Here is a 26,542-nt window from a genome sequence, read left to right as displayed (position 1 = left end):
CAAAAGACCCCACAAAAAAATTGCTAGAACTGATACAGGAATTCAGCAAAGTCACAGGATATAAAATTGACACACAGAAGTCTGCTGCATCTCTATACACTAACAATGAAGCAGCAGAAAGAGAAAACAATGCATCAATCCCATTTATAATTGCACCTAAAACCATAAGATACCCAGGAATAAACCTAACCAAAGAGGTAAAAGATCTGTACTCAGAAAATTATAGAACACTTATGAAAGAAATTGAAGAAGACACAAAGAAATGGAAAAACATTCCATGCTCATGGATTAGAAAACAAATATTGTTAAAATGTCTATACTACCCAAAGCAATCTACATACTCAATGCAATCCCTATCGAAATAACACCAGCATTTTTCACAGACCTGGAACAAATAATTCTAAAATTTGTATGGAACCAGAAAAGACCCCGAATAGCCAAAGGAATGTTGAAAAAGAAAACCAAAGCTGGTGGCATCACAATTCCGGACTTTACACTGTATTACAAAGCTGTAATAATCAATACAATATGGTACTCGCACAAAAACACATAGATCAATGGAACAGAACAGAAAAGCCAGAAATGGACCCTCAACTCTATGGTCAACTAATCTTCAACAAAACAGGAAAGAATATCCAATGGAAAAAGAACAGTCTCTTCAACAAATGGTGTTGGGAAAATTGGACAGCCACATGCAGAAGAATGAAACTGGACCATTTTCTTACACCATACACAAAAATAAATTCAAAATGGATGAAAGATGTAAATGTGAAACAGGAATCCATCAAAATCCTAGAGGAAAACACAGGCAGCAACCACTTAGACTTCGGCCACAGCAACTTCTTACTAGACATGTCTCCAGAGGCAAAGGAAACAAAAGCAAAAATGAACTACTGGGACTTCATCAAGATAAAAAGCTTCTGCGTGGCAAAGGAAATAATCAACAAAACTAAAAGGCAACCTATGGGATGGGAGAAAATATTTGCAAATGACATATCAGATAAAGGGCTAGAATCCAAAATCTATAAAGAACCTGTCAAACTCAACACCCAAAAAGCAAATAATCCAGTCAAGAAATGGGCAGACGACATGAACAGACATTTCTCCAAAGAAGACATACAAATGGCCGACAGACACATGAAAAAATGTTTAACGTAACTGGGCATCAGGGAAATACAAATCAAAACCACAATAAGATTCCACCTCACAGCAGTCAGAATGGCTAAAATTAACAACTTACGGAAACAACAGATGTTGGTGAGGAAACAGAGAAAGGGGAACCCTCTTACCCTGTTGGTGGGAATACAAACTGGTGCAGCCACTCTGGAAAACAGTATGGAGGCTTCTCAAAAAGGTAAAAATAGAACTACCTACGACCCAGCAACTGCACTATAGGTATTTATCCAAAGGACACAAAAATAGTGATTTGAAAGGGCACATGCGCCCCAATGTTTATAGCAGCAATGTCCACAATAGCCAAAATATGGAAAGAGCCCAGATGTCCATCGACTGATGAATGGATAGAGAAGATATGATATACATGTGTGTATATATATGTGTGTGTGTACACATTATATATGTATATGTATATATATACACACATTGTACATATGTGTGTGTGTATAGACACACACACACATATATACAACGGAATATTACTCAGCCATCAAAAAGAATGAAATTGCCATTTGCAATGACATGGATGGAACTACAGTGTATTTTGCTATGCGAAATAAGTCAGTCAGAGAAAGACAAATACCATATGATTTCACTCATATATGGAATTTAAGAAACAAAGCATATGAACATAGGAGAAGGGAAGGAAAAATAAAATAAGATAAAGACAGAGAGGAGGCCAACCATAAGAGACTCTTAAATATAGGGAACAAACTGAGGGTTGCTGGAGGGGTGGGGGGGTAACTGGGTGACGGGCATTAAGGAGGGCACTTGAAGTAATGAGCACTGGGTGTTATATGCAACTAGTGAATCAGTAAATTCTACTCCTGAAACTAATAATGCACAATATGTGAACTAACATGAATTTAAATAAAATCTTGGAAAAAAAAGAGAAAAAATAATGAAATGCAAATTTAAAACACAATTATATACCATTCATACCCACAGATTATCAAGCTTTAAAGTTGACAATTCCAAGCATAGACAAGGATATGGAGCAATGGGAACTCTGATACATTGCTGCTTGTAAGTGCAGCCACTTTGTAAAACTCTTTGATCTGGTCTATCAAAGTTGAAGACCCAGCAATTCCACTCCTAGTCAAAATAACAACCAATATTCCATTTCCCACAACCTGCAAGTATGACTCCAAGGGAGCTCTGGCCCACAGCACTATAGGTCACAGCCCCAGGACGTCTGATGGGCACTAGGTATTTCCTTACTGGGGTCCAGGGACTACCCTACTATACACAGCCAGAGACCCAGAACTTTTGGGGGCTGGGTGATGGGCTTACACATCTGGAGGGGCATGAGAGTAGCTCCTCAGCAGTGACTAAACACGGCTTCCCAGGGCTGCCACAGAATTAAAAGGAAATTTAGGAATTTGGGGCAGTGGTTTTTTAGCAACTGGAACAAAAATTGCAATGTTTTAACGGTTGGCATCACCTTAATAATCACCTTAATATTATTTACTGGTTGCACATTAATCATAAATTTTCCCCAAGGAAATTTAGGCACATGTACAACAGAATACATTAAAAGAATTTTAAGTAACCACTGACTAATCATAAGCAAAAAAAAAAAAAAAAAAACAAAAAGCAAAAAGGAAAATGGATGATAATGAAAACAGACCAATGTGGATGAGTCTCACAAATTGTGGAGTTGAGAGGAAAAAAAAAGACAACACATACACTACGATTCTTTCATATAAAGGTTTTTTTTTTTTTTTTAACATTTTATTTATTTGACAGAGAGACACAGCAAGAGAGGGAACACAAGCAGGGGGGAGTGGGAGAGGGAGAAGCAGGCTTCCCACGGAGCAGGGAGCCCGATGCGGGGCTCGATCCCAGGACCCTGGGATCATGACCTGAGCCGAAGGCAGACGTTTAATGACTGAGCCACCCAGGCACCCCTCATATAAAGGTTTTAATAGGTAAAACTAAACTATACTGTATAGAGAACCATAAATCATAAAGAAATGCAAGGAAATGATTAGTAGGCTTGTGAAGGAGAAGGCTGGGTACAGAAAGGATTCTGGGGCAGTAGAAATGTCCTTTACTTTTTAACTCATCTGTGTAAGTTTAATGAACTCTTCTCTATTATTTTATATTTTGCAATAAAAGGGAAAAAAGTAAACATCTTCTTCAAATAAGAGCTGGGAGCAGTGGCAGTCGGCAGCTGAAATATGATAGCACAAATGACATGAGAACCGGGCAGAGCTAGTAAGAAAGCAACAAACAGGAAAGTGATTGGATAATAAAGGGCAGAAATGGTATTTATTCAAAGACAGATTATCACAGGACACAGAGCACCTGGACAGATGTGGAAGAGCTTCTTAGATCGGAGAGAAACTTCCAAGGCTAGTTTGCCAAAGAAAAATGGGCACCAAGGGCAAAGTAAGCAAATATACTGTTTCTTTATTTGATTCTTGGTTTTTTTGTCTCTTTATAAATTTACTAAAACAAACTTCCTCTCAGAAAGCAGCAATTTATTAAAGCTGATCAAAAAGATTTGAGTGAACTCATGCTAGGAATTTAAGGAAATTACTGTGGATTTGCCAAAATGCTTACTACCAAGAGTGTTCAATTAAATATTACTTATAAAGGCCAAAAAAAGAGAGACTTGAGTACCTATGCTATGACAACAAACTAGAATTTGCATCTGTTAGAAATAAAGCTAGAGAAGAATATGGAAAATATTTATAGTATATTAATAAGTAGAAGAAGTAGATTACAAAGTATTACATACAAAAGATCCCATATAGGGATACTGAAAAAATTTACATCAAAAATCATAAAATGAGTGATAAGATTACAGGTGGATTTTGTTTCTTTTATTCTTATTTGTATTTTGAAACTTCCCATAATTAATATATATTGCATCTGCAATAAGACTCATGATATTTAAAAATATAATTCAAAATTGCATAACAACTATCAAAAATTATATATTCATGCGTCAAAGACTGGGAAAACCATACCAAAAGCAAAAATAGTAGCATTAGAATAGAGGATTATAGATTTGTTTCTTTCCACTTTCCTTCAATGTTACTTAAATTTAAAATTTTAAATATAATTTTAATTAATTCTAGTTTATATAATTATCTGTTAATTATATAATTAATCTTCCCCTCTCCCTCTCTCTCAGGTTATTAAATGCAAAGCAGCCATTGCCTGGGAAACAGGCAAGCCCCTTTGCATAGAAGAGGTTGAGGTAGCTCCCCCCAAGGCTCATGAAGTTCGCGTGCAGGTAAGTGGGACTTTTCCTAGCCGGTACACACGAGACACTAAGTGCAGACTTGGCTTCTTCAGGTCCCGCCTGCGTGGCATAACTGAGAGTACCTGAAGTTTTACCTACGGCAGAACTACATTTTTAGGCCCAGATTAAAAAAAGGCATTATCCCAGGAGGGGTAAATTACTAATTATCAGTTGTTACTGATAACAGGCTTAACATTTATTTCTACTATCTTTATATTACTCATTAGCCCTAAGAATTAGACCAAGGAATTCACTTCAGATGAGAATTAGTTAGGTTTTCTTTTTGTTTTCCAGTTGCCAGTTATTGTTATTAAAAGATAAAAAATTTGTTTCAAAACAAGGGAGAGGAAAGACCTGAAGGGCTGCCTGGGGCAGTAGAAGAGGCCTGGGGGCCCACGGTGGGGGAGGGGGGGAGGAGGAATGTGGGTGAGCAAGGAAAAGAGACCACACTGAGGAGACCGCGATCACAGATCGAAAGTCAGCAGAACTTCTCCATTTTCCCCACAGCCGGCCTGGCTTACATTTTTCCTAGGACCACTACAGGACAGGTTTATACATGAGAATGAATAGGATATCCTCACAAGCAGAATCCTGAAGAGTAAGGGGTATGTTAGTAACTGAGACAATCCTTTATCTGATATCTCTTTGAATTATAAAAATTGTATTATTTCTATTTCATTTCATATCATTTCAACAAAATTTGCACAAGCCCTAGAAACCTGTGTTCCCTCCATTCCCTCTTCCTAAAAGATTCTGTTCAACTTTTCCCTATTACCTTTGATTTCTCCTCTCCTGGAGACACTAACTGCCAATTCCATCTCTTTGTATGATTTTCCAGTGGCAATGAAAGAAAACAAAGGCTTAGAAGAAAAGAATATATGCTGATATTTTTAATTATTCTTTTTTTTTTCCAAAATGTAATTCTTTTATTGAGCTCTAGGAATGTTGTAAAGTTTCAAGGTGACATTGGGCCTAAAAAACTACTCTCCTAACAACCACAATGATATGACAGAAACAGGCCTCAAGTCTGTGGTTGCCTTGTAGATAATCGCCACTGCCCTGTGCCATACTGATGCCCATATTATCAATCCTAAATTTAAAGAGGCCCTTCTCCCAGTGATCCTTGGCCATGAGGGTGCAGGAATTGTGGAAAGTGTTGGGCCAGGAGTGACCAACTTCAAACCAGGTATGTTCTTTCCTGATTCCAATTAAATGGAAATGTCAGGATATTTCAAGGACTGATAAGAGTCCTGGCTTTGCAGGCTATAGCTGATCCCTATTTATACAGGGGAACCCCATCTGTTCCAAAGACAAACTAAGTGAGACATACAATCTATCACAGTCTAACAAGGGGACAGAATATGTGAAATCAGAACCAATAAAATCTGGAAAATATGGTCACTTTATTTACATACAGCATTGAGAAAATATGGTCACTTTATTTACATACAGCATTGAGTTCCCTCTCTCACTGTGTCTCTCTCTGTCAAATAAATAAATAAAATCTTTGAAGCGAAGCCACAAAGTGGGGCACAAATGGAAAATTTATAACAACCTCTTCTAAATAAAACCAAAATAATTTAATATCATAAAGAATTTAAAGAATGAGGACTTAGAGTTAGCTTGAGAAATATTATATATGTCAATGTTAGCTTAATGTGTCTTTTTGAAACTCTGTAACATAAAAATAGTATGTAAATGGAGCATGGCAATGGCTGAAATCATTTACTTCACATTTTATAACATATTCGCAAAATACTGGAATATGGGCTACCTAATACTCACTTGTCATGTAGGATGACCCATATCATTCTTTCCTCCTTTAATGAGAATGCTTCAAACCTAGAAATATTTTAGATTCCATTCCCAAGCAAGATCAGAGAAACAAACCACTCCCATAAGTTCTGCATCCATCAATGAGTCTGGCCGATGCAGTCCTAGCTCTGCCACTTACTGGATGTGTACTCCACCAGTGAAGTCACTTTTCTGTGACACAGCTCAGATTTCCGTTTCCTAAAGTGGGGAGAAAAGGTACGCATCTCAAAGGATTGTCTGAGAATTAAATGAGATAGTATGGGTAAGCAGTTAGTAGGGTGCCTAGCACATACTAAATGGTCATCAGAGGATAGAAGCCATTATTAAATTGAAATTGAGTAAAAGGCAGAAAAATATAGAATGTGAGAGTGAGGGGCACCTGGGTGGCTCATCCATTAAGCATCTGCCTTCGGCTCAGGTCATGATCCCAGAGTCCTGGGATCGAGCCCCGCATTGGGCTCCCTGCTCCACGGGAAGCCTGCTTCTCCCTCTCCCACTCCCCCTGCTTGTGTTCCCTCTCTCACTGTGTCTCTCTCTGTCAAATAAATAAATAAAATCTTTAAAAAAAATGTGAGAGTGAACTAAATGGTGACACATGGCAATGACATAAAGTTTAATCTCCATATCCAGCACATTGTTGTCCACCTCTCCTATTATATAAGGATGTTCTGTTCAATACTGGATGTTTAGAAATGTAAAAAAAAAAAAAAAAATAGTCATGATGCAGAGAGTTGTGACGACAACAGAGCTCAGACAGGACTCTGTAGCTAGTGGTATCAATGCAGATTTGTTGCTTGACTGCCCAGCAGCCAAAAAAAAAAAAGGAAAAAGTTAAAAAGACAGTATATGCAATACTTGGGGGAATCAGCGATCTTGTAAAGCAACAAAATACTACAGCCATCTATACTTTCTGCTGAACATAAAATGTGTATCATAAAGAATGGTGTTTTCTACTGATTGATCTGGTAGAAACTTTTTACAAGCTGTATCTTAGGCACCACCCAACATATGGCCTTTCTTTCCAGGTGACAAAGTAATTCCACTCTACATGCCTCAATGTAGAAAATGCAAGTTCTGTCTGAGTCCACTCACAAATTTCTGTAAAAAACTCAGGTAAGCTCTATACACTGGTTAGTAAGACTATAAACTGGTATAAATATTTGGGGAAGTACACTGGCAATACCTGGATGAAGTTTCTACCTACGAATCCTAGTCCTAGGTGTATACAGGAAATTGTTGCAAAACTACCCAAAGAAACATATGCTAAAATGTTCACTGCAACATTGTTTATAACAGCATGTAAAAATAGCCCAATGTCCACCAATAAGACAATGGATTAACAAATTGCTATGTAGTAACACAGTGGAGAACTATGCAACAATGAAAAGGGTTAAACCTGATCTACATACAACAACATAGAATAATTTCACACACATAATGTTAAGGGAATGAAGCAAGCTGCTGACAAATACGTTTAGTAAGATATCATATACAAAACAGTACAATATACAGGGGCACCGGGGTGGCTCAGTCCATTAAGCCTCTGACTCCTGATTTCAGCTCAGCTCCGCATCTCAGAGTAGTGAGATCAAGCCCCGCATCAGGCTCTGCCCTCAGTGGGGAGTCTGCTTCTCTCCTTCTCCCTCTCCCCACTCGCACTGCTCTCTCTCTCAAATAAATAAATAAATCTTAAAAAAAAAAAAAAAAACTATATACAGTATAGTTTATGGTTACATGTGTATGTAGTAAAGGTATAAATACATCACTGGAATGATAAATGCCAAACTCAAAATAGTAGCTACTTCTATAGGAAATGAGAGAGGAATGAAATGAGGTGCAGTAATTTATTCCAAGGCCCACAGATAAAAGTCCTAGAGCTAGATTTTGAACATAGACCGTCTAACTCCAGACTCCAAAACCTTTATCACCTTATTCTTTAATGAGACTACATACAGAAAAATCTATTTGTCCTTAATGCCAAATGAAGCTAGTTACTTCAGAGGCTAAATTGTATTACTCTTACATCTAATACTATGCCTCAATTTCCTCATCTATAAAATGGGAATAATAATAATGCTTACTTCGCAGGGTTGTTGTAGATATTTAAAGAATTAATACACCCTTTTGCAAACTTTTAATGAAATAACAGATTTTGGCAATGACCATCAATTCTTTCTAACATCACAAAAAGAGAGAGAATAAGGCATTATGTGTCTCCAGATGAAGATACACAACACCATCTTTGAAATATTCCTACAAAAACATAAAACCTAAATTAAATCAACCAGTTAGATTAAAAATACTAGTTTAGAGGAAATACAGGGATGGAAAAATGTATTAAACCCAATTACAGGAATGTAATCAGAAAAATTCAGAATGAGGAAAACTCTACAGAACAAATGACTGCTTCTTCAACATACAAATTGCAAAGGAAAAAAACAAGGAGGGAGGTGAGAACCTGTCATTTAAAAGAGACAACACACATATCAACGAAATGCAATATGTCAACCTAAAAGAATCTATCTTTTTGAGATACATACTAAAATATTTACAAATGAAAATAGTAATGTGTGAGGTTTACTTCAAAACCATCCCATGAGGGAGGGTAGGTGCTGGGGGAGGGTCGGTGCTGGAGGTGGGGATTGGGGGGGTTAAAGACGCCAGAAGATCAGCCCCGAGATGGTAACTGCTGAAGCTGGGATATGGTTGCATGGACATTCAACACGCCAGTCTTTCTACTTTTATATACAGTTGAGTTTTCCATAATAAATTTTTTTTAAGAATTAATACATACAAACCCCTAAGAGAGTTTCTGGCACATAAAAAGTATTCAATAAAAAGTTTATTATCATCTTTAGACTACTTCTGATTATATATTTAGGTGTAAAGTGTCAAGTAATTTTCTCAATTTTTCTATCTCAGAAAATTGTCATAACAAAAATATAACACCTAACCTTTTTTTTCCGGAGTGTAATCAGTGGCCCATTTACATTCTCTTTTTTGTATCCTTTTTTTTTTTTTTAATTTTCTAGTCTAGTGAAAAATCTTCTTGTTGATCAAGAACTAATGGAAGACAAAACCAGTAGGTTTACCTGCAAAGGAAAACCAATTTACCATTTCATGGGGATCAGTACCTTCACTCAGTACACCGTAGTGTCGGATATAAATCTTGCCAAAATCGATGATGATGCAAATTTAGAGAGAGTTTGTCTGTTTGGATGTGGGTTTTCAACTGGCTATGGAGCTGCAATCAACAATGCCAAGGTAAAAGTGGTTCATCACCAGGTTGCATAAAATAGAATTTTACTAGGAGACAGGGTCATAAAGCAGCTAGTTACTCTTCAAGCCCTAGCTCTGTCATTTATTACCTCTGTGGCGTAAGGCAAGTTATTTAACCTCTCCACTCCTACTCTCTGCAATAAACATCTACTACAAATAGTTATGGGGCTAATTAAATCATATTACATATGTAAGACATCTGGCCCAACAGCTGGCATATCATTGGCACCCGGTTCATGTTAATTTCTTTTCCTATACTAATATGTTAGATTACAGACCACCCCTACCTTAAACACAACATGCTTAAATATGTCCCCTAAATATGAATGCTCACCCTGGGACAGCAGACCCAGTCAAGAGGCAACAGAAACTACAGATACCCCCCATCTCCATATAGTCACCCTTGCTTTCTCCCTGATCCTGCAGATTTCTCTCCCTCCAACTGGTAATTCATCTCTGCTTCTCATCCTGTCCCTTTGTGGCTCCAAGGGAGTGTGTGTCAGGTGGCAGCCCTTAGGGTGGCAAGATGCATCCCTGGAAGCCCATGTTAGAATTCAGAAGCTTTCACAAAACTGTTCAATGAGAACTGGACAGATGTCAGTATCACTTGGATGCCTCAAACAACCCCGTTATTTAAATCTCTTTCTCATCAGTCTTCATCCCTTGAGTTCAAACTGCAAAATGCAACCAGAGTGGTCTTTCTAAACAACAAATGTGAAGATTTCATTCCCCTTTCATACTCCACTTTTCTGTCAGCAGGCTAGTGTTTCTCCCTAACTCTCCCTTCACGGGCTTACCGTTCCCCAAGGCCTGACCCTGAGTATCCGGGCTCCAATCACTGTGACCCTGGGTTTTCCATGCCCGGCTCCCACCAACACTGCCTGGGATGCTCCCCCACCTCTTCTGGCTGACTCCATTTTTTGTTGTTGTTGTTGTTACTTCCTATCAGAAACCCTCCAGCCTCCTAGGCATGCATTCGGTGTCCCTCCCAGTTTCCCCCAAAATATCTGTGTTTATCCCTGTCTTCCTTCTTATCACACTCTGGAGAAATTTTCCATTTATTTCTCCCTCCTTTTAGACTATTTGCTCCTTGAGGGCAAGAACTCTCCCTTGTTCATTGTGATATCTCCAGAGCCTAGCCCTGTGCCTGGCACACAGTAGGAACTGGATAATTTTTCAATGAATGAATGAATGAAGCCAGGCTCCTATGCAACCCTTAAAACATCTTGATAAGGCTTGATCCTCAGCTTAAAAATCCAAATACTCCTTTTTATCAGGTTACCTGGAATTGTTCAAGTGTCAAGGAAATAAACTCAGCCTAACCAAAATAAAAAAGCTGATCTGATAGCCAGAATATCAAGATAAGACTTCCCATTGAGAATTGGTCAAGCAGACAGGAATGCTACTTTTCGCTATCAGTATATTAAAAATTAAAAATTGTATGGGAAGTCAGACTACAATCTGAAGGCTGCTAGAGGAAGGGTATTGTTAACTGAGTGGAGTTAAAAGCAGATGTAACCTGGGCAGTCAAGGCATATTCTCCTCTAGATAGCACTGGAAGAATTATTGCTCTTTAGGCCACCCTCTCCCCTTTCCTGGACCCCAGGCAGACTATCACCTTCTCCTACTCTAGTCTTTCTTCAGGAATATTAACACTAGAGACTCAGCTACAGTTTTCTTTAAAATCCATTCAAAGTTGATGTAAATTTCTAGGTCCTGTTCTTCTCACTGTTGAGGAACATTTAAACCACTTCATAGGATGCTTAGGGAAGAAAAGAGAAATGAATCTGATAGGAACAAGTTAAGAGAAGAAATATCAGTAATTCTAGCCAAAAGGCAAGAGCTTTAATAAAGTTTAATTTACTTCTGGGAAGAAAAGTAATGAAACAACTTTGTGTAATTATTGGGAGACCTGCGCCCAGCATCACCAGGACTCCTAATTCTTTTTAATCTGCTCGTATCCTTTACTGACAAATTAATCATACTTCACAGAGATCTTTGGAAGCATGAAAATGTCCCGTAACAGTGTTGTCTACAAATAGATAATCATCCACTATGTATAGTCCTAATTCTCAAATGGGGAGAGGGGTACTTTATAGTGACCCTCCCCCCACTACTGCAATCAAAGGCACTTTTACACATAGCCATCTAGTTGTTTTAACACAATTAATACAGTGTGTTCCAATTATACTGTTGTGAGCTATGTACAACTACTGTGTACAACATTGCCTCAATGAGAAAAATGCCTTTCTACTCAATGACACAGGCAAACTTTTGAACACGGTCTGTAGAGAAATATATTTGGAACTATACTGAACACATGCCACAATATTAAATAGCACATTGTGTATATAGAACAATATTCTGAATATTTGTAAAAAATGTTTTATTTTGCCCTGAGTAGCAAAAGTCAGTGTATGCATGCCTGATATCATGCATAAATTAAAGTAAGAGATACACATTCTCTCTATTCCTTAATAGTTTTGTTTCCAATTTAGAATGTATCAGTACTTCCCTTGGGCAGATTCCTCTTTCCCTTTTGTTTATGCTTTAAGTCTAACAGTTCCCCATCATCATTAGAAAATATTACTTAAGCATCTCTCTGTGTAGTATTTTTTTACCATTATACACTCTCAGAATAACACATTCCAGTTACAGCAACTTTCCCTATTATCTTGTATATTGTTTTTATTTAATTCAATGCAACAAACATTTATTAAAGACCCAACCTACAGAATACTCTTAATAGCAATGTAGAAGATAATATGCCTTCAAAGAACTTACAGTCTTTTGAAGAAACACACAAATACAAAATCAATCAACCAAGGCAGATTATAAACACAATATAGAAAAAGCAAAAAGGTGGGCACTAATTCCTGATTGAAGAATCAAGAGAAGTTTTATGGGGAGAGTGTCATTTAAGTTAGGCCTAGAAGTAGAGGTCACATTTTAATTAGAGGAAATAAGGTGAGAAGTGCATCAGGCTGAGGAAACAGCATGAACTGAGGATGAGGAAAGGAAGCCACGACAGTGTAGTGACTACAGCAATGGGACTACCACAGAGATGAAGCTGGAAGTTAGCTGGTCAGCTCTAAAAACCCTTCAATTTGATGCAAAGAAATCTGGATTTCATTCCATTTAAATTAACTGATGATTTGGAAGGCAGCTATGCTCACCACTATACCACCAACGCTAACTGATGATTTGGGATGTGAATTAATTCACCTTTAGAGAAACAGCACTCATTCAAAACCAACTATATAATACTAATACAACCAAATAAGGCCTATTAAAAATATAAATTAATTATGATCTATTGGAAAAGGAAAACAATAAACCCTTTAAAATGTGCGTGTTTTAAAATTCTGTTCTGATAACAGTAAAGGGAAGAGGAAAGCAAGCAGGTTATTTTCACTTGGGTTTGTTTCTGATGAGCTGATAATTCTAATGGCATTCAAATGATTCTCCATATTTAGCCAGTGACCCAGCCATTTTCATATTGGCAGATTTCCCCCATTAGCTATATCATTTAGTTTTATGACAGGCAGTCTTTCATTTACATGTTCCCGCCTCCACCTTACTCTCTTTCTTTAAAAAAAAAAGTGAGGCCACTTCCTTTAAAAGTTAATTTATAATTTTGCTGCCTGCAGGTCACCCCTGGTTCTACTTGTGCCGTCTTTGGCCTAGGAGGTGTTGGTCTTTCCGCTATAATGGGTTGTAAAGTAGCAGGAGCTTCCAGAATCATAGCTATTGACATCAACAGTGAGAAGTTTACAAAGGCCAAAGCCCTTGGAGCCACTGACTGCCTCAATCCTCGAAACCTAGATAAACCCATCCAGGAGGTCATCATTGAAATGACCAATGGAGGTGTGGATTTTGCCCTGGACTGTGCAGGTGGACCTGAAACCATGGTATGTCTATTTTTTATAAAAGTATATAATAAATTACATTTAGTAACATTAATAAACATTGGCAATGTTTATATTGATATAGTTATTTTATATTTAATATTAATATACTTATATATGTATTTAATTTATATATTCATATAAATATTTATATTAGATTGCATGTATTAATATTTAATAAATATTAATATTTACTTAGTAGGTTATTAATATTTCTGTATGTCCTTCCACATGAAATTCAGCAAAAAGAGAAAACTTAGAAATGAAAATTTAGAAGAACTGTGCCTATGAGAAATAAGAAAGAAAAAAAGAGAAAAGGCGGATTTAGAGGAGGGAAGAAGACAGGCTGACATATGTCACCCCTAATAGCTGGAGGTATTCCACTCCCACCTAAAAGCAGAGACGCGAATGGTTAGCGATCTACAAACAATCCAGTTCTGTCCATCAGATCTCAATAAACGGGCTGCAAAATTAGGTCCACATCATAAATCTGAAATTTTCAATATATTCAATATATTAAACACACACACACACACACACACACACACACACACATACACACACTGCAAAATTAAAAAGTAGATCTTTTTTCCTAAACACTACAATTTGGTATCATTCAGATTTCTTCTCTCAGGACAAGCTACATAATTTGCAGGTCTTTCTAGGAACAGGGCCCTAAGCAACTGCACCAGTTGGAGACCCACGAAGTCAGCCCTGTTTATTCTTACTCGAGAAAGTGGGGTAAAGAGCCAACCACACAGACAACACATGGAAAAGTTAGTTTGACAGACTGCCCAGCCTCACTCTCCAGTGAATGTTCACTTGATGCGTATTTGCTCAAAGACACTAGGTAGAGTTTTGTTTTGTTTTATGAAATGACCAATTTATCAACTAATTATCTGCCTATGGATTCTTCTTATCTCATGAGTGAGATCTGTGGAGTAACTACGCATTATGCGCTTTTATTTACGACTTCACTCAACGTGGCTCCCAAAACCCTCCTCTAGGGAGGTTATAAAAATAGAATTCTGTACTTCAACCTGCCAGCAGCAGGCTTGGTACAGTTCTTCCCCTTGGTTCTTACCCAACTGATGCATTCTGCAGAAGAGAATGAAGTTGGGGAGGAGCTGCTGAAAGCATCAGTCTCCCTTCCTGCGTCTCTCCTCTCAGAATGGTTTAATTGGAATAATGTAACTGCTTAAAGGACAATTTGGCAGGTAATAAGCACTCAATAAATGTTAGCTATTGCTGAAAATGCATGCATTAAGGGCTCCTCATCCTGCACTGCTCCCGTGTTCAATGCTTCAGACCCTCTTTTTAAATTATCCTTGGCATCTGCAACTTACAATGTGCTACATCCATTCTTCTACTTTCCACAGCTCAAATTTTTTTCAAACATTGAAATTCAGCCTATTGACCTTATTTTTCCAGTACAGAGATTCTCAACACTGGCTACACTTCAGAAATGCCTGGGGAGTTGTCACTGTCATTGTTTAGAACCAATGAATAGACCATATGCCAGGATATTCTCATGAGTCTAGGGCCCACATACCAATATTTTTTACAAGTTACTCAAGCTGAGAACCACTTGATCTAAAACTTGGCAGGTTCTATTATTATTTAAATTATGGAATAGAATTATACCAGAGAATCCAAATAAGAATAGATGGATTTCTTTAATCACAAAAAGATCAGCTACCTACCCATCCAAGTTTCCATAACTAAGGAAAGCTAAATTTCTCAGTTGTAGAGGAGATTCCAGTAATGCATGTGAACTTGAGTTCAATGACCACTAACTCTCTAAAGCAGCCCAAAGAATCCAACAGAACAATCAGAAAGTTACAATAACGGAACTATTATAAAGTTTTGAGAAGTAAAAGTAATTCTCATCAAAAGTTATCAGAAGCTTCTAAATAAAACCCTGTACTTGCATATAATACCCATTTTTAACTAAGTCATCATTAGGGAGATGAATTGCTTGCTTGAAGCAAAGCTCCAGAAATGCAGAAAAGGCAAACAGGGGGGCGCCTGAGTGGCTTAGTCAGTTGGGCATCAGACTCTCGATTTCAGCTTGGGTCATGATCTTGGGGTCATGGGATCGAGCCCCGCATTGGGCTCTGCATTCAGCAAGCAGTCTGCTCAGGATTCTCTCTCCCTCTGACCCTCCTCCTCCCCCACATACGCTCTCTCTCTCTCACTCTCAAATAGATGGATAAATCTTTAAAAAAAAAAAAAAAAAAGGCAAACAGGAAAAATATTTTAAAACTAAAATAGAGAATAGGAGTCAATGTAAATAGCTACCTACAGGTAACAAGTAAGATCTATGAATTTTCCCCTCTCCATGATCTCTCTATACAGCATAAACAAAAATATTTCTGCCATATAAAAAGTGCATATGTAGAAGAGTTGCTATTAGGAATGTTATGAATTCTCAAAACAATAAATAAACATTTATTCAAATAAAAATTTCAAAACACATTCTAAAAGTTCTAGGTCACTGCATCTACCATCGCTAGTAAGACAGACAGACAAAGAAAAGGGGGAGAATTTACTATACTTCAAATTGCTTTTTTTTTTTTTTTAAAGATTTTATTTATTTATTTGACAGAGACAGACACAGTGAGAGAGGGAACACAAGCAGTGGGAGTGAGAGAGGGAGAAGCAGGCTTCCTGCGGAGCATGGAGCCCGATGTGGGGCTCGATCCCAGGACCCTGGGATCATGACCTGAGCTGAAGGCAGACGCTTAACGACTGAGCCACCCAGGCGCCCCCAAATTGCTTCTTCTTTTAAGGGCGCCTGGGTGGCTCAGTCAGTTAAGCGTCTGCCTTCGGCTCAGGCCATGATCTCAGGGTCCTGAGACTGAGTCTCGCGTTGGGCTCCCTGCTCAGCAGGGAGCCTGCTTCTCCCTCTCCCTCTGCTGTCCCCCCTCACCCCGCTTGTGCTCTCTCACTCTTGCTCTCTCAAATAAACAAAGAAATAAAGAAATTCCTTCTTTTATATAGTGATCAGTAATGAAAAAAGCTGTACTTCCTATTGAGACTCTTGTAAAAGTAAAAATTGCCCCAACAAGTCAGAATTAAGTTGAGCGCTGACTATGGCAAAGGATCTAAAACAAAGTTTACACTTTCATTCTTTAAGATTAATCTCAGATTTAAATGTTCATCTATTTACCATACAGCTTCTTGTGGAATGGCCATCCGCAAGTTTGTATCTTTCTGAAATTTCTTTACATTTTCAATCCTGGGCATTTTTGTATTAACCCCAAACTTGCAGCAGGTTAACATAATATGGTTTTCTCTCTCATGGGAAGATCAGTGCAACTCCCCTGGGCCACCGCCTTCCATGCAGCAACCACGGCTCAATCAAGTGCACCTTCTCGGCTTCACGGTGGCAACACGAGGTGATCTTGGGTGTTAGAGCAGGAGAGCTCACAGCCGGCAGGTTGCACAGCGGCTTTTCTGTTTCGTCTACAAAATACCACACGTCACAATACCACACCTTGTTCTGTTTCGTCTACAAAATACCACACGTCACAGAGCCCATGGGCCTGAAGTAGTTACGTGACTCTATCAAACTCCGAGAGCTGAGGGACCTAGAGAAGCAGATGAAATGTTTTATGAGCAGGAGCCTGTGTCAGATTCTGTTTAACTGTGCTGCTCTGTTTTAAAATAGCACTTTTTTATTTATCCTACATTGAGATATACCAAGTTTACAGCGTGTACCTCATTTCCTAGGTTCTAGTAAATACGTATTCATCCTCTCTTCACGACTTCAAGGATTATGTTTTTGTGCCTCTGAAACTGCAAATCTTTTAGTACATACCCACGGCAGATCACAGAGAACTTGATTATTATGTATAATATTTATCTTCTAGAGTTCTTTTCTAACTTCACGTGTTTTTTTCTTGGTATGCAATGATATACACTCCAGGTTCAGCATAACTATGGTATTAAACAGAAGGAAATAATAGGTTCTGTTTCTTTGTAATATCTTTTTTTGATGAAGTTCAAATTTTTAATGAATGGTCTATCTGACACTGAACAGTGGCGCTTCAAGTTATCAATCAACAATACCATAACCTCCTTAGCTTGAGTACTCTTATATGCAGAATTGTATAAATTTTCCCTAAAGCATTGTACATACCTACACTAGAGTTCATGTTCTACTTGTTCTACTTATTCAGCTAATCCTTTCTGTTTGACCTTCCAGAGAGCAGCCCTGGACAGTACAATAGCAGGCTGGGGATCATGTACTTTCATTGGAGTAGACTCTGAAATGAGAGGATTGATGGTATCTCCAGTGGAGCTAATAATGGGCCGTACCATAAATGGAACATGCTTTGGTGGTCAGTTTTTTTTCCTCTTTTCATTTTCTCCATAGTGGTATACAAATTCTTATAAAGAAGATTATTGAATGGAAAGGAAAACTGTTTAAATATTGAGTGCCTAATAACACATCTAGAGACTGCACAAAAGTTATTCTAGGAATTATTTGAAAGTAAACAGTTTCTATATATGGATAACTACAATTTGCAAACTGAAATTCAATTTGCATTAAAATGAACCAACACAGAGGAACAAAAGGTAAAACTTTGACCAAACTGAGATAATTCCTTATCTAGAAATAGGAACTAATTTTAACATTTCTTATTAAGAAAAACTTTTAAATAAATAAAAGTGTAGAAAATTAAAGATGGGAGGGATAATCCATTTGAAGCAACCCAAATCTTACCTAGTAATTTCATTCACTCAACAAACTGATTAAACTACTGTCACCTACCATGTCTTTACTTGGCATTTTGGTCAAATTACAGGTTGGAAAAGCATCGATTCTATCCCAAAGCTGGTTACTGACTACAAGAATAAGAAATTTGATCTGGACATACTGGTGACTCATACCCTGCCTTTTGACAAAATCAATGAGGCATTTGACCTGATGAACCAAGGCAAAAGGTAAATTAACAGAGGAATAAGTGGTTTGAAAAACCTTTATGATGACTCCTTATTTGATGTTAAGAACTAACCAGTTTGTCTTTTCTGACATTTTCCACACCATCACACATCCTAGATGTGCTTAAAAGATTAAATAGTGGCCTCTGGAAAAAAGAAAAGCTTCCTACTCTATTTCCATAATATACACTGCCACACACTATCCCAACATAGAGTGGTGATATAAACTGATATATATTTTCCCTTTCACAAACAACTGTTAACTCAGTTGAGGCTGCTCCCTAGAAAGAAAGGTTTCCACAGTATAATGTCAGGTCACTCTGGTGCAATATAGCCCTGGGTCTTGCATCATTATGTTCTGCAATTAACAAAAGAATGCCCACTCCAGGCCCTTCATGATCAGAACCAGGTGAAAACCATGGATATGTGAGCAGTGAGTGGCTCATTTAAAGAAACCTAAAGGATGACCCAACGCTCTCTTGCTTTGTCCCAGGTCTCCTATAAGATAACGTTCTGATCCACAGTTCTAGCTATACTGTGCTCCTCTGGCACAGACCCTGGGAACTAATTTATAGAAATGTCCCAACTGGGTTATCTGTAGCAATTGAGGAGCAGGGGACACTAGGATCAATGATTTCGGTTAAAATGATCAAGCACAGCTTGGTCAATAGAAGCAAAAGGAAAAACACCAGGAACAGTTTCACAGAGGAGATGAAGGACCAAATAAGCAACAAAAAGAGAAGATATCACAAAATAGGGAGTGGGGGGGAGCCTAAAGCTAAATGACATGAGTTTGAAGCAGAAAATAAATGTGGCAAAAGAAGAAAATGGGTCCATGATGTGAGGACCCAGGCTACTTCCTGGGAAAGAAACCTGAGAAATTATTTCTACTGACAGGAACTCTCTAATTTTCAAACACAGTAGGTGCAACATATCAAAAAGAAGTTCAATAAAAAGAAAAAGAAAAAAGAAACATTATTTAAGCTACACAAAATAACTTAGTGTATAAGCCCTGCAATATCTTGCACAATCTCAATATCCTCATAAGGAGCAGCCCTTATGTCAGGAGTTAGGTTGGGAGTTTGGGGCCTTAGACCCTAAAACTCTTATCTCCTCCACCACCACACCTTTTCCCCTAGAGTTCTCAGTTATGGAATATATCCACAAGGAATGCTAAGTGGCAGCTAAATGGAAAATGGTGAATTACTTTACTAACAGCTGGGCAAGTCTCCCATACTCTTAAAGTAGGCCTGATAATCAGTGGAAGAATGGAAGGCCGAGGGCTAGATACCTGAATGAGGCCTCCTACTTCCCCTCTGGCTCACTGGGAAGACCACATTACTGCCCACACCGATGGAAAGGTGACAGTGGAGAAGGCAGAGGATGGGACTTAGCATATGGGTATAGAAGCAAGGAAGGAGAGAGAGTACAACACCCAGTTGGTCTTTTAAGGTGCAGTGACCCCAACTCATGGTGAGGAAAGGACACAGAGGTTCTCTCTCCACAGGCAGACAGATGTAGTTCCAGTCTCTGGGTGAAGACAACATCATGGATGGCAACCTGCTAATGCCAGGGATTCCACAGCTCCAGCAGCAAGGTGGAACATATGGAAGTCTCTGTTCTTGAGGCTTACCCCCTTCTTTGCTTCTGTGTGTTGAAGGAATTATCCAGGAGTAAGAATATTTAGGTTCTCAGAAAGCATCATCCCAACACACCAAGCAGTTACTATTCCAAGATGAAAACCCCACTACAACCTTAGCATGTTTACTCTGTAGCACCATCAAGCAGCACAGACCTCACCCAGGGTCACGTGAGGGTCCCCAACTTTTCCCAGCTTCCTAGCATCATATACAAAGTATTATTAATGCCATGAATGTCAAGATAAAAGAAATTAGGGATAATGTGCTAATTTCTTTTCTTGACAGATGTCTATAAAGAAAGATTAAACCAAATGCTGAAAGAAAAATACAAAAATTATTTGTGGGTTTTGGTTAGATTTACCATAAAAATTATGCTATTGTCTTATTATTAACAGCATTCGAATAGTCCTGACCTTCTGAAGACACCAGGAACAAACTGGAATACTACCTGACTGAATCTGAACCCTTCTTGTTAATTTATAACCTGTAATAATGAACCAAGGATTGCCATGAATTTAAACAACTATTTACAGTTAACATCTCAACATCAAATAGTTATAAACATCACAGCATTTTTAAATATCTTAATATTTCCTGTTTAGTAATTATGATAACTGATGTGTTACTGAATAGAATTACATGATAAGAATTGTTTAAAACTAGTTCTGGAAAGGTGGGAGCGGGGAATGAAGAATAATAAGTAAAGCTAGATTGGCTATTTGTTTATAATTTTTTAGGTTGGGTGATAAATATATGGGGTTTCATTACACTGTTCTCTCTACTTTTGTTTATGCTTAAAATTTTCCATAATAAAATCATTTTTACTAGAAAAAAATTACTATTATATATGTGTACATAAGATACATATGTCTTTAAAATATGTCATATATATAAAATGCTATTACATAATTTCTGGGTTTCAATAAGCTACAAGCTAATCTTCTTTAATAAGCTGCTAAATAATTTCCTTTTTAACATCTGGTATTTTCTTTTCTCTTAGCCCTGTTTTACCACTATGAACTATAATCACAAGCAGTGGGATATCAGAAGCTATATAAATGAGTATAGATATATAAAAAATTAAAGATTTTTTAAAAGAAAAAACACACCTATACTCTCAAATTTCCATCTTTATTAATTGCCCTTTTCACCTTTGATAATCATGACAACATATAATGTTTAGAGCTTTAGAGTTTAACAATCCGTAATTAGCACTAAGTATTTTTTATAGTCAATTAAAAGGGACAGAGAGCAAAGTACCTATTATAAACGCAGTAAGTAAAAAGTTACAAGACATAACAGACAGTTAGATTTATATAGGCTTTAGTGGGAAAGGAGGGGAAAAAATTAAAAATAAAAAAGATTTTTATGAAAAGCAAAAGGAGTGTTTTCAAACAATTATCCTCATAGATGCTACAATGGACAGTTTAAGGATAAGAGATAATAATTTGGATCAGAGTAACAAACACTAGCTATCAGCTTAGCATAATTCCTGAAACCGCCCTAGTTTTATTTTTAAATGTTTACCACATATTGAACTCTGAGAGAAGATAAACCTCTCGGAAGCTTTGGCAGAGGAGGTTGATAATATCTCAAAGTAGAAACTTACATTCCTGCTTACTGCAGACTCTCTTTCGTTAGAAATGGAAGCCAGTTCATCTGTCTGTAAATGCTTGCTTTGTTGGCATTGTGGGGAGTAGGATGCACCCAACAGGGGGCTGTCCTTTCCCACACTATTCCCTGTATCAGGTGTGTTCTGTCTCCTCATCCCCTCAGCCTCCACTCCTCAATCTTTCCCCAGCCTCGCTTGAGACCCACCTCCTTTTCAGCTGTTGACAGCCAGAGAGCTGTTTCCCTTCCCTGATCATCTTTGGCTCTTAGTGTCTTTATCGAAAACAACACATGCCCCTTCCATTGTTAGTTTTTCAAGTATGTTTGTAAACTTCTTGAAGGCAGAACAGTCTTTGAATATATCCCTCTGTTAGACATAATAAATACATGATGCTTGACAAAGTTTATCCTCACAAGTATCTGGTTTATTTTAGAATATTTCTTTTGAATGATATTTTTCCAAAACATTTTCTACATGCCCCTTTTTTTCCTAAATAGAGATTCATAAACCCAATCCTAATAACTCAGAATGGTCGTTATGAGGATTAATTTTTATGCCAAGTTGTGATGCGGTAGTTTCTCTCCCTCTCCCTCTCTCTTTCCCTCTATCTCTGCAATCACTCCTGCAAGTCAGTGACCCCTGCCTCTATTCATCTTCTAATTTTCCAAGTTTGGTTATGTGACTTGGAAACAAACAAACAAACAAACAAAAAACTTCATTATTCTCCACAATGCTGTTAAAATTACTTATAGAATCAGTGAAAACACAGAATGATGTGTATGAGGTTTAAAGCTTAACTTTGATCATTCCTTTGGCAGCAGAGACCTTTTTTCTTATCCGTGCACCCAGCTGAAACTCCTAGTATATGTAATTACAATATAATTCTTCAAAATGTACACCTAATGCCTAAGTCACCCAAACATCTTTCTTAAAATGAGAAATGAATGCTGAATCTATGATACTCCAGAAACCAAAATCATGCACCAGTAATGCATTTGGCAATGTGCAGAAAAGTTCCATTTAAAAATTGCCCTTTATTTTTTTTAAAGATTTATTTATTTATTTGAGAGACAGAGACAGAGAGAGAGTGCGGGCAGGAAGAGGGGCAGAGGGAGAGGGAGACAAGCAGACTCCCACTGAGTGGGGAGCCCGACGCAGGGTTCAATCCCAGGACCTGGAGGATCATGCCCTGAGTTGAAATCAAGAGTAGGACGCCACCCAGGTGCCCCTAAAAATTGCACTTTAAAGACATAAAAATAAATCTGCAAGCTACTGACAATTATGTTTCTCCTAAGGGCTCTCACATTCACTCTTCAATTTTAAATGTTACTTTTTAAAATACTAGGGGCAACACACAAATCACAGTATTTCTAGGGTACCAAGTTACTGAAACAAAACTGGAATGGAATTTGTTCCCTCCAAAGGGAAAAAGAAAATTATTTTAAAGGTTTGGATTCTCTAACATAGTAAGATATTCAGGTCTATTTTGTGTGTGTGTGCTTTTTCAGCCTGAAATTATTACAAAACTTTAAGAATGTAAGTTAATAGGATGAACAATACTTGAATTTAGAAGGCAATACAATCACGATATATTCTTCTGACAAGAAAAATGCAGTTTTAAGATATAGTCCCAGTCTCTCCAAACATCTTAGCTTGTCATTGTTTTCTAAATGCTACTACAGCGCCCTCTGGTGTTCTTTAAAACATTTTGCCCATCTACCCAGATCCTATTTTCTTGGGGGAAAAAAAAAAAAAGGATTCAGGGAGAGAATAACAAGTTTCATTTATACCATAGTTGACATTTTAAAAAGTACTTTCATGTGCATTATTCCATATGATTCTCCAGAATTTTGAATGGACCATAAATTTTGAGAGCAAGGCCATTTTTCATATTCTTTGAGTGCCTTGCAGATAGGCCCTCCAGCAATGTGCTCTCTCAGGTAGACAAAGCAGAATTTATTAACCTCATAGAATAAATCCTATGTTACAGGGAAAAGAGACTTATGAAGACTCTCATAAGCAAGTAAGAAAAATCTTGAAGGTTCACAGAAACTTCAAGCTGAACATGATCTTAAGAATGGATGGTTGGGGCACCTGGGTGGCTCAGTCATTGAGCATCTGCCTTCGGCTCAGGTCATGATCCCAGGGTCCTGAGATCAAGCCCCGCATCAGGCTCCCTGCTCGACGGGAGGCCTGCTTCTCCCTCTCCCACTCCCCCTGCTTGTGTTCCCTCTTTCGCTGTCTCTGTCAAATAAATAAATTCTTAAAAAAAAAAAAAAAAAAATGATGGTAACACGTAGGAGAATGTCCCTATTAGGAGATACTTGCTGAAGAATTTAGGGGTAAATTTCATGAGATTTGCAACTTCCTTTCAAATGGCTCATCAAAAAGTGGGGGGGGGAGCGTCTGGGTGGCTCAGTCATTGAGCATCTGCCTTCGGCTAAGGGCATGATCCCAGGGTCCTGGGATCGAGCCCCGCGTTGGGCTCCCTGCTCCGTGAGAAGCCTGCTTCTCCCTCTCCCACTCCCCCTGCTTGTGTTCCCTCTCTCACTGTGTCTCTCTCTGTCAAATAAATAAATAAAATCTTTAAAAAAAAAAAGGTGTGCGTGTGTGTGTGTGTGTGTGTGTGTGAGAGAGAGAGAGAGAGAGAGAGAGAGAGAGAGAGTAAATTTGACCAAAAAATATTAATTGGTAATCTAGGTGAAAAACATAGAGGTATCCATTGTCCTGTTTTTCAAATTCTGAAATTGCAAAACTTTTCAAAATAAAAGGTGGGTCAAGAAAGATGGATATTTCCCAATTCCAAATTAAATAAATATATCACTTTTTAAAATATGCCTGACAGGTGGTCAGTCAACCCTAGATTAAGCACCCTCACAGGCCAATTTTTTTCCTTACGGTTAAAACTAAAGTCTGCCTCCCTAGTTCTGCCCTCTGGAGCATCACAAAGTTTCTCTAAATATACTTAGAGTCAATACTCCACGTGCAGTGTGAATAACAGACCAGTAAATGCAATCTGTATTTATATATTCTTTAGTCAGCCAGCTCCATCATTGACAAATATTGAGGTGTATAAAATTCCTAAATATTTCCTCTCTGGAATACTACTAACCAGAATGCTCTTATTCTATCACTTTAACCCAAAGATAGACCATTTGTCTTCTCCGAAGTTTCAAGGTCTTTTTAGAAGGAAATTATGAGTAAATAGGCATTTAATAATATAGAAAAATTATATCCTCTTTATTTTATTGCTACTAAATAACATTTTTTATCCTTTCTGCCAATAAACGTCTGTTTTATAGGCCGACTTACAATGTAGCTAATAAAATTTCAGAACCTGACCTTAAAAATAAAAATGTTTATAATTAACCAAAGGAGTCTGAGAAAGAGATGAAAGAGATATCCCTTCTTGCAGATATATAAAAAATAAAATAAAATTCTGCATCATAAGCTACTTTTAAAAACCTGGTTTGATAAGGTATTAAATTAAAAAGGTTTCCAAAAGAGACAAACCAAAAAACCAACTCTTAACTATAGAGAACAAACAGATGGGAAACCAACCGGGGGGGGGGGGGGGGATGGGTGAAATAAGTGAAGGGGATTAAGAGTACACTTACCTTGATGAGCAGTGAGTAATATATGCAGCTGCTGAATCACTATATTGTACACTCGAAACCGATATAACACTATATGTTAACTATAGTGAAATTAAAACTCTTTTAAACTCAATTTTCTCTGAAAAAAAATTAATAAATTTAAAAGGTTTCCAAAAATATCTGTTGGTTCTCCTCAATATGGAGATGTGTGAATATTCACAACTATTACTAGAATGTCTTCTGTTTTTTGTTAAAAAGAAATCCATTCTCAGTTAATTTAATGTTACTTGAACCAAAATGTATTATATGATTCCAAAGACTTTAGAAAGTGTTGCCTTATCCTGTGAAAATAACCTCCAAGAGGAATCTGCAATTCTGCTCATCTTATAGCCAAGATTTTGACCTGGTAATAATATTGTAATTGATACCTCTGTATTTCTAAACAGTCTTCAAATTTTTCTGCCAAATTAAAAGAGAATCCTTAGCACTTTCCTTTTCTTCCGCATGCACAAGGTGGAATTATTAATTATTCCAAAATAATGGAGTAACTGAAAGCGTATGCCTTTGCTATATTTACTTTTTTTTAATCCGAGAGTCTGAATCTATGTTTCATTTATATTAATAAATCCATGGATGATGACACAAGTAGAAAAATAATAGATAGGGAAAAAATTCTAGGTTTGGAATAAGGGTTGATCCCAGTGAGAACAAATTTCTGCCCCCTGCATAGTGAAAGGAATCCAATGTATCCAATCTGTCACAGAATGGTTGCCTAGTCCCCCTTAGGTATTATACCATATTGGGGATCCAGGGTGGTTAGACGTTGCTATCAGTCTGAACACTCAGCTGTGGCAGAGCCAGAACACGCTTGGAAAGGATTATTTATGCTGTTGAGCCTATGCTCACATCTATGGGCACAACAGTATAAGCCCACTAAGAAAGCACTTGGGGGACATATATTTTCTCACATACAGTGCTCAGTACAAAAGGTCCAGCCACATATCTCTTCTCCAGACTTATTACCAATCTTATAACCTCATTCCTTCAAAGTCCCTGGCCATCTGACCAAATCACTAATTACTGCCTATTAATCAATGTAGATCCATACCTCAGGCCATTTCATTCTTGTCAAAGAAGACTCAAAGAGATATACATAGGGGCGCCTGGGTGGCTCAGTCAGTTAAGCATCTGCCTTCAGCTCAGGTCATGATCTCAGGGTCCTGGGATCGAGCCCCACATGGGGCTCCCTGCTCAGTGGGGCGTCTGCTTCTCCCTCTCCCTCTGCCCCTCCCCCCACTCATGCTCTCTTG

The 26,542-nt window shown here is 37.8% G+C and overlaps 2 protein-coding genes across 2 annotated transcripts in view; one reads left to right on the top strand and one right to left on the bottom strand.

The window, feature by feature from the left end:
* The window catches only part of C3H4orf17 (chromosome 3 C4orf17 homolog), a 334,730-nt gene that overhangs the window by 297,503 nt on the left and 10,685 nt on the right, over nt 1-26,542 (bottom strand). The window lies entirely within an intron of this gene.
* ADH4 (alcohol dehydrogenase 4 (class II), pi polypeptide) lies at nt 3,472-20,859 on the top strand. The gene is made up of 9 exons (XM_078068994.1): nt 3,472-3,570; nt 4,322-4,423; nt 5,477-5,618; nt 7,273-7,360; nt 9,280-9,511; nt 13,177-13,437; nt 17,645-17,780; nt 18,249-18,387; nt 20,420-20,859. Exons 1-9 carry the CDS (start codon nt 3,553-3,555, stop codon nt 20,442-20,444), a joined length of 1,143 nt encoding a protein of 380 aa, XP_077925120.1. The 5' UTR covers nt 3,472-3,552; the 3' UTR covers nt 20,445-20,859.

This window comes from Halichoerus grypus, chromosome 3, assembly GCF_964656455.1.
Source record: "Halichoerus grypus chromosome 3, mHalGry1.hap1.1, whole genome shotgun sequence".
Taxonomy (NCBI): domain Eukaryota; kingdom Metazoa; phylum Chordata; class Mammalia; order Carnivora; family Phocidae; genus Halichoerus; species Halichoerus grypus.
Note: the sequence above shows the minus strand (reverse complement) of the source record. Positions and strands in the feature narration are given on the sequence as shown.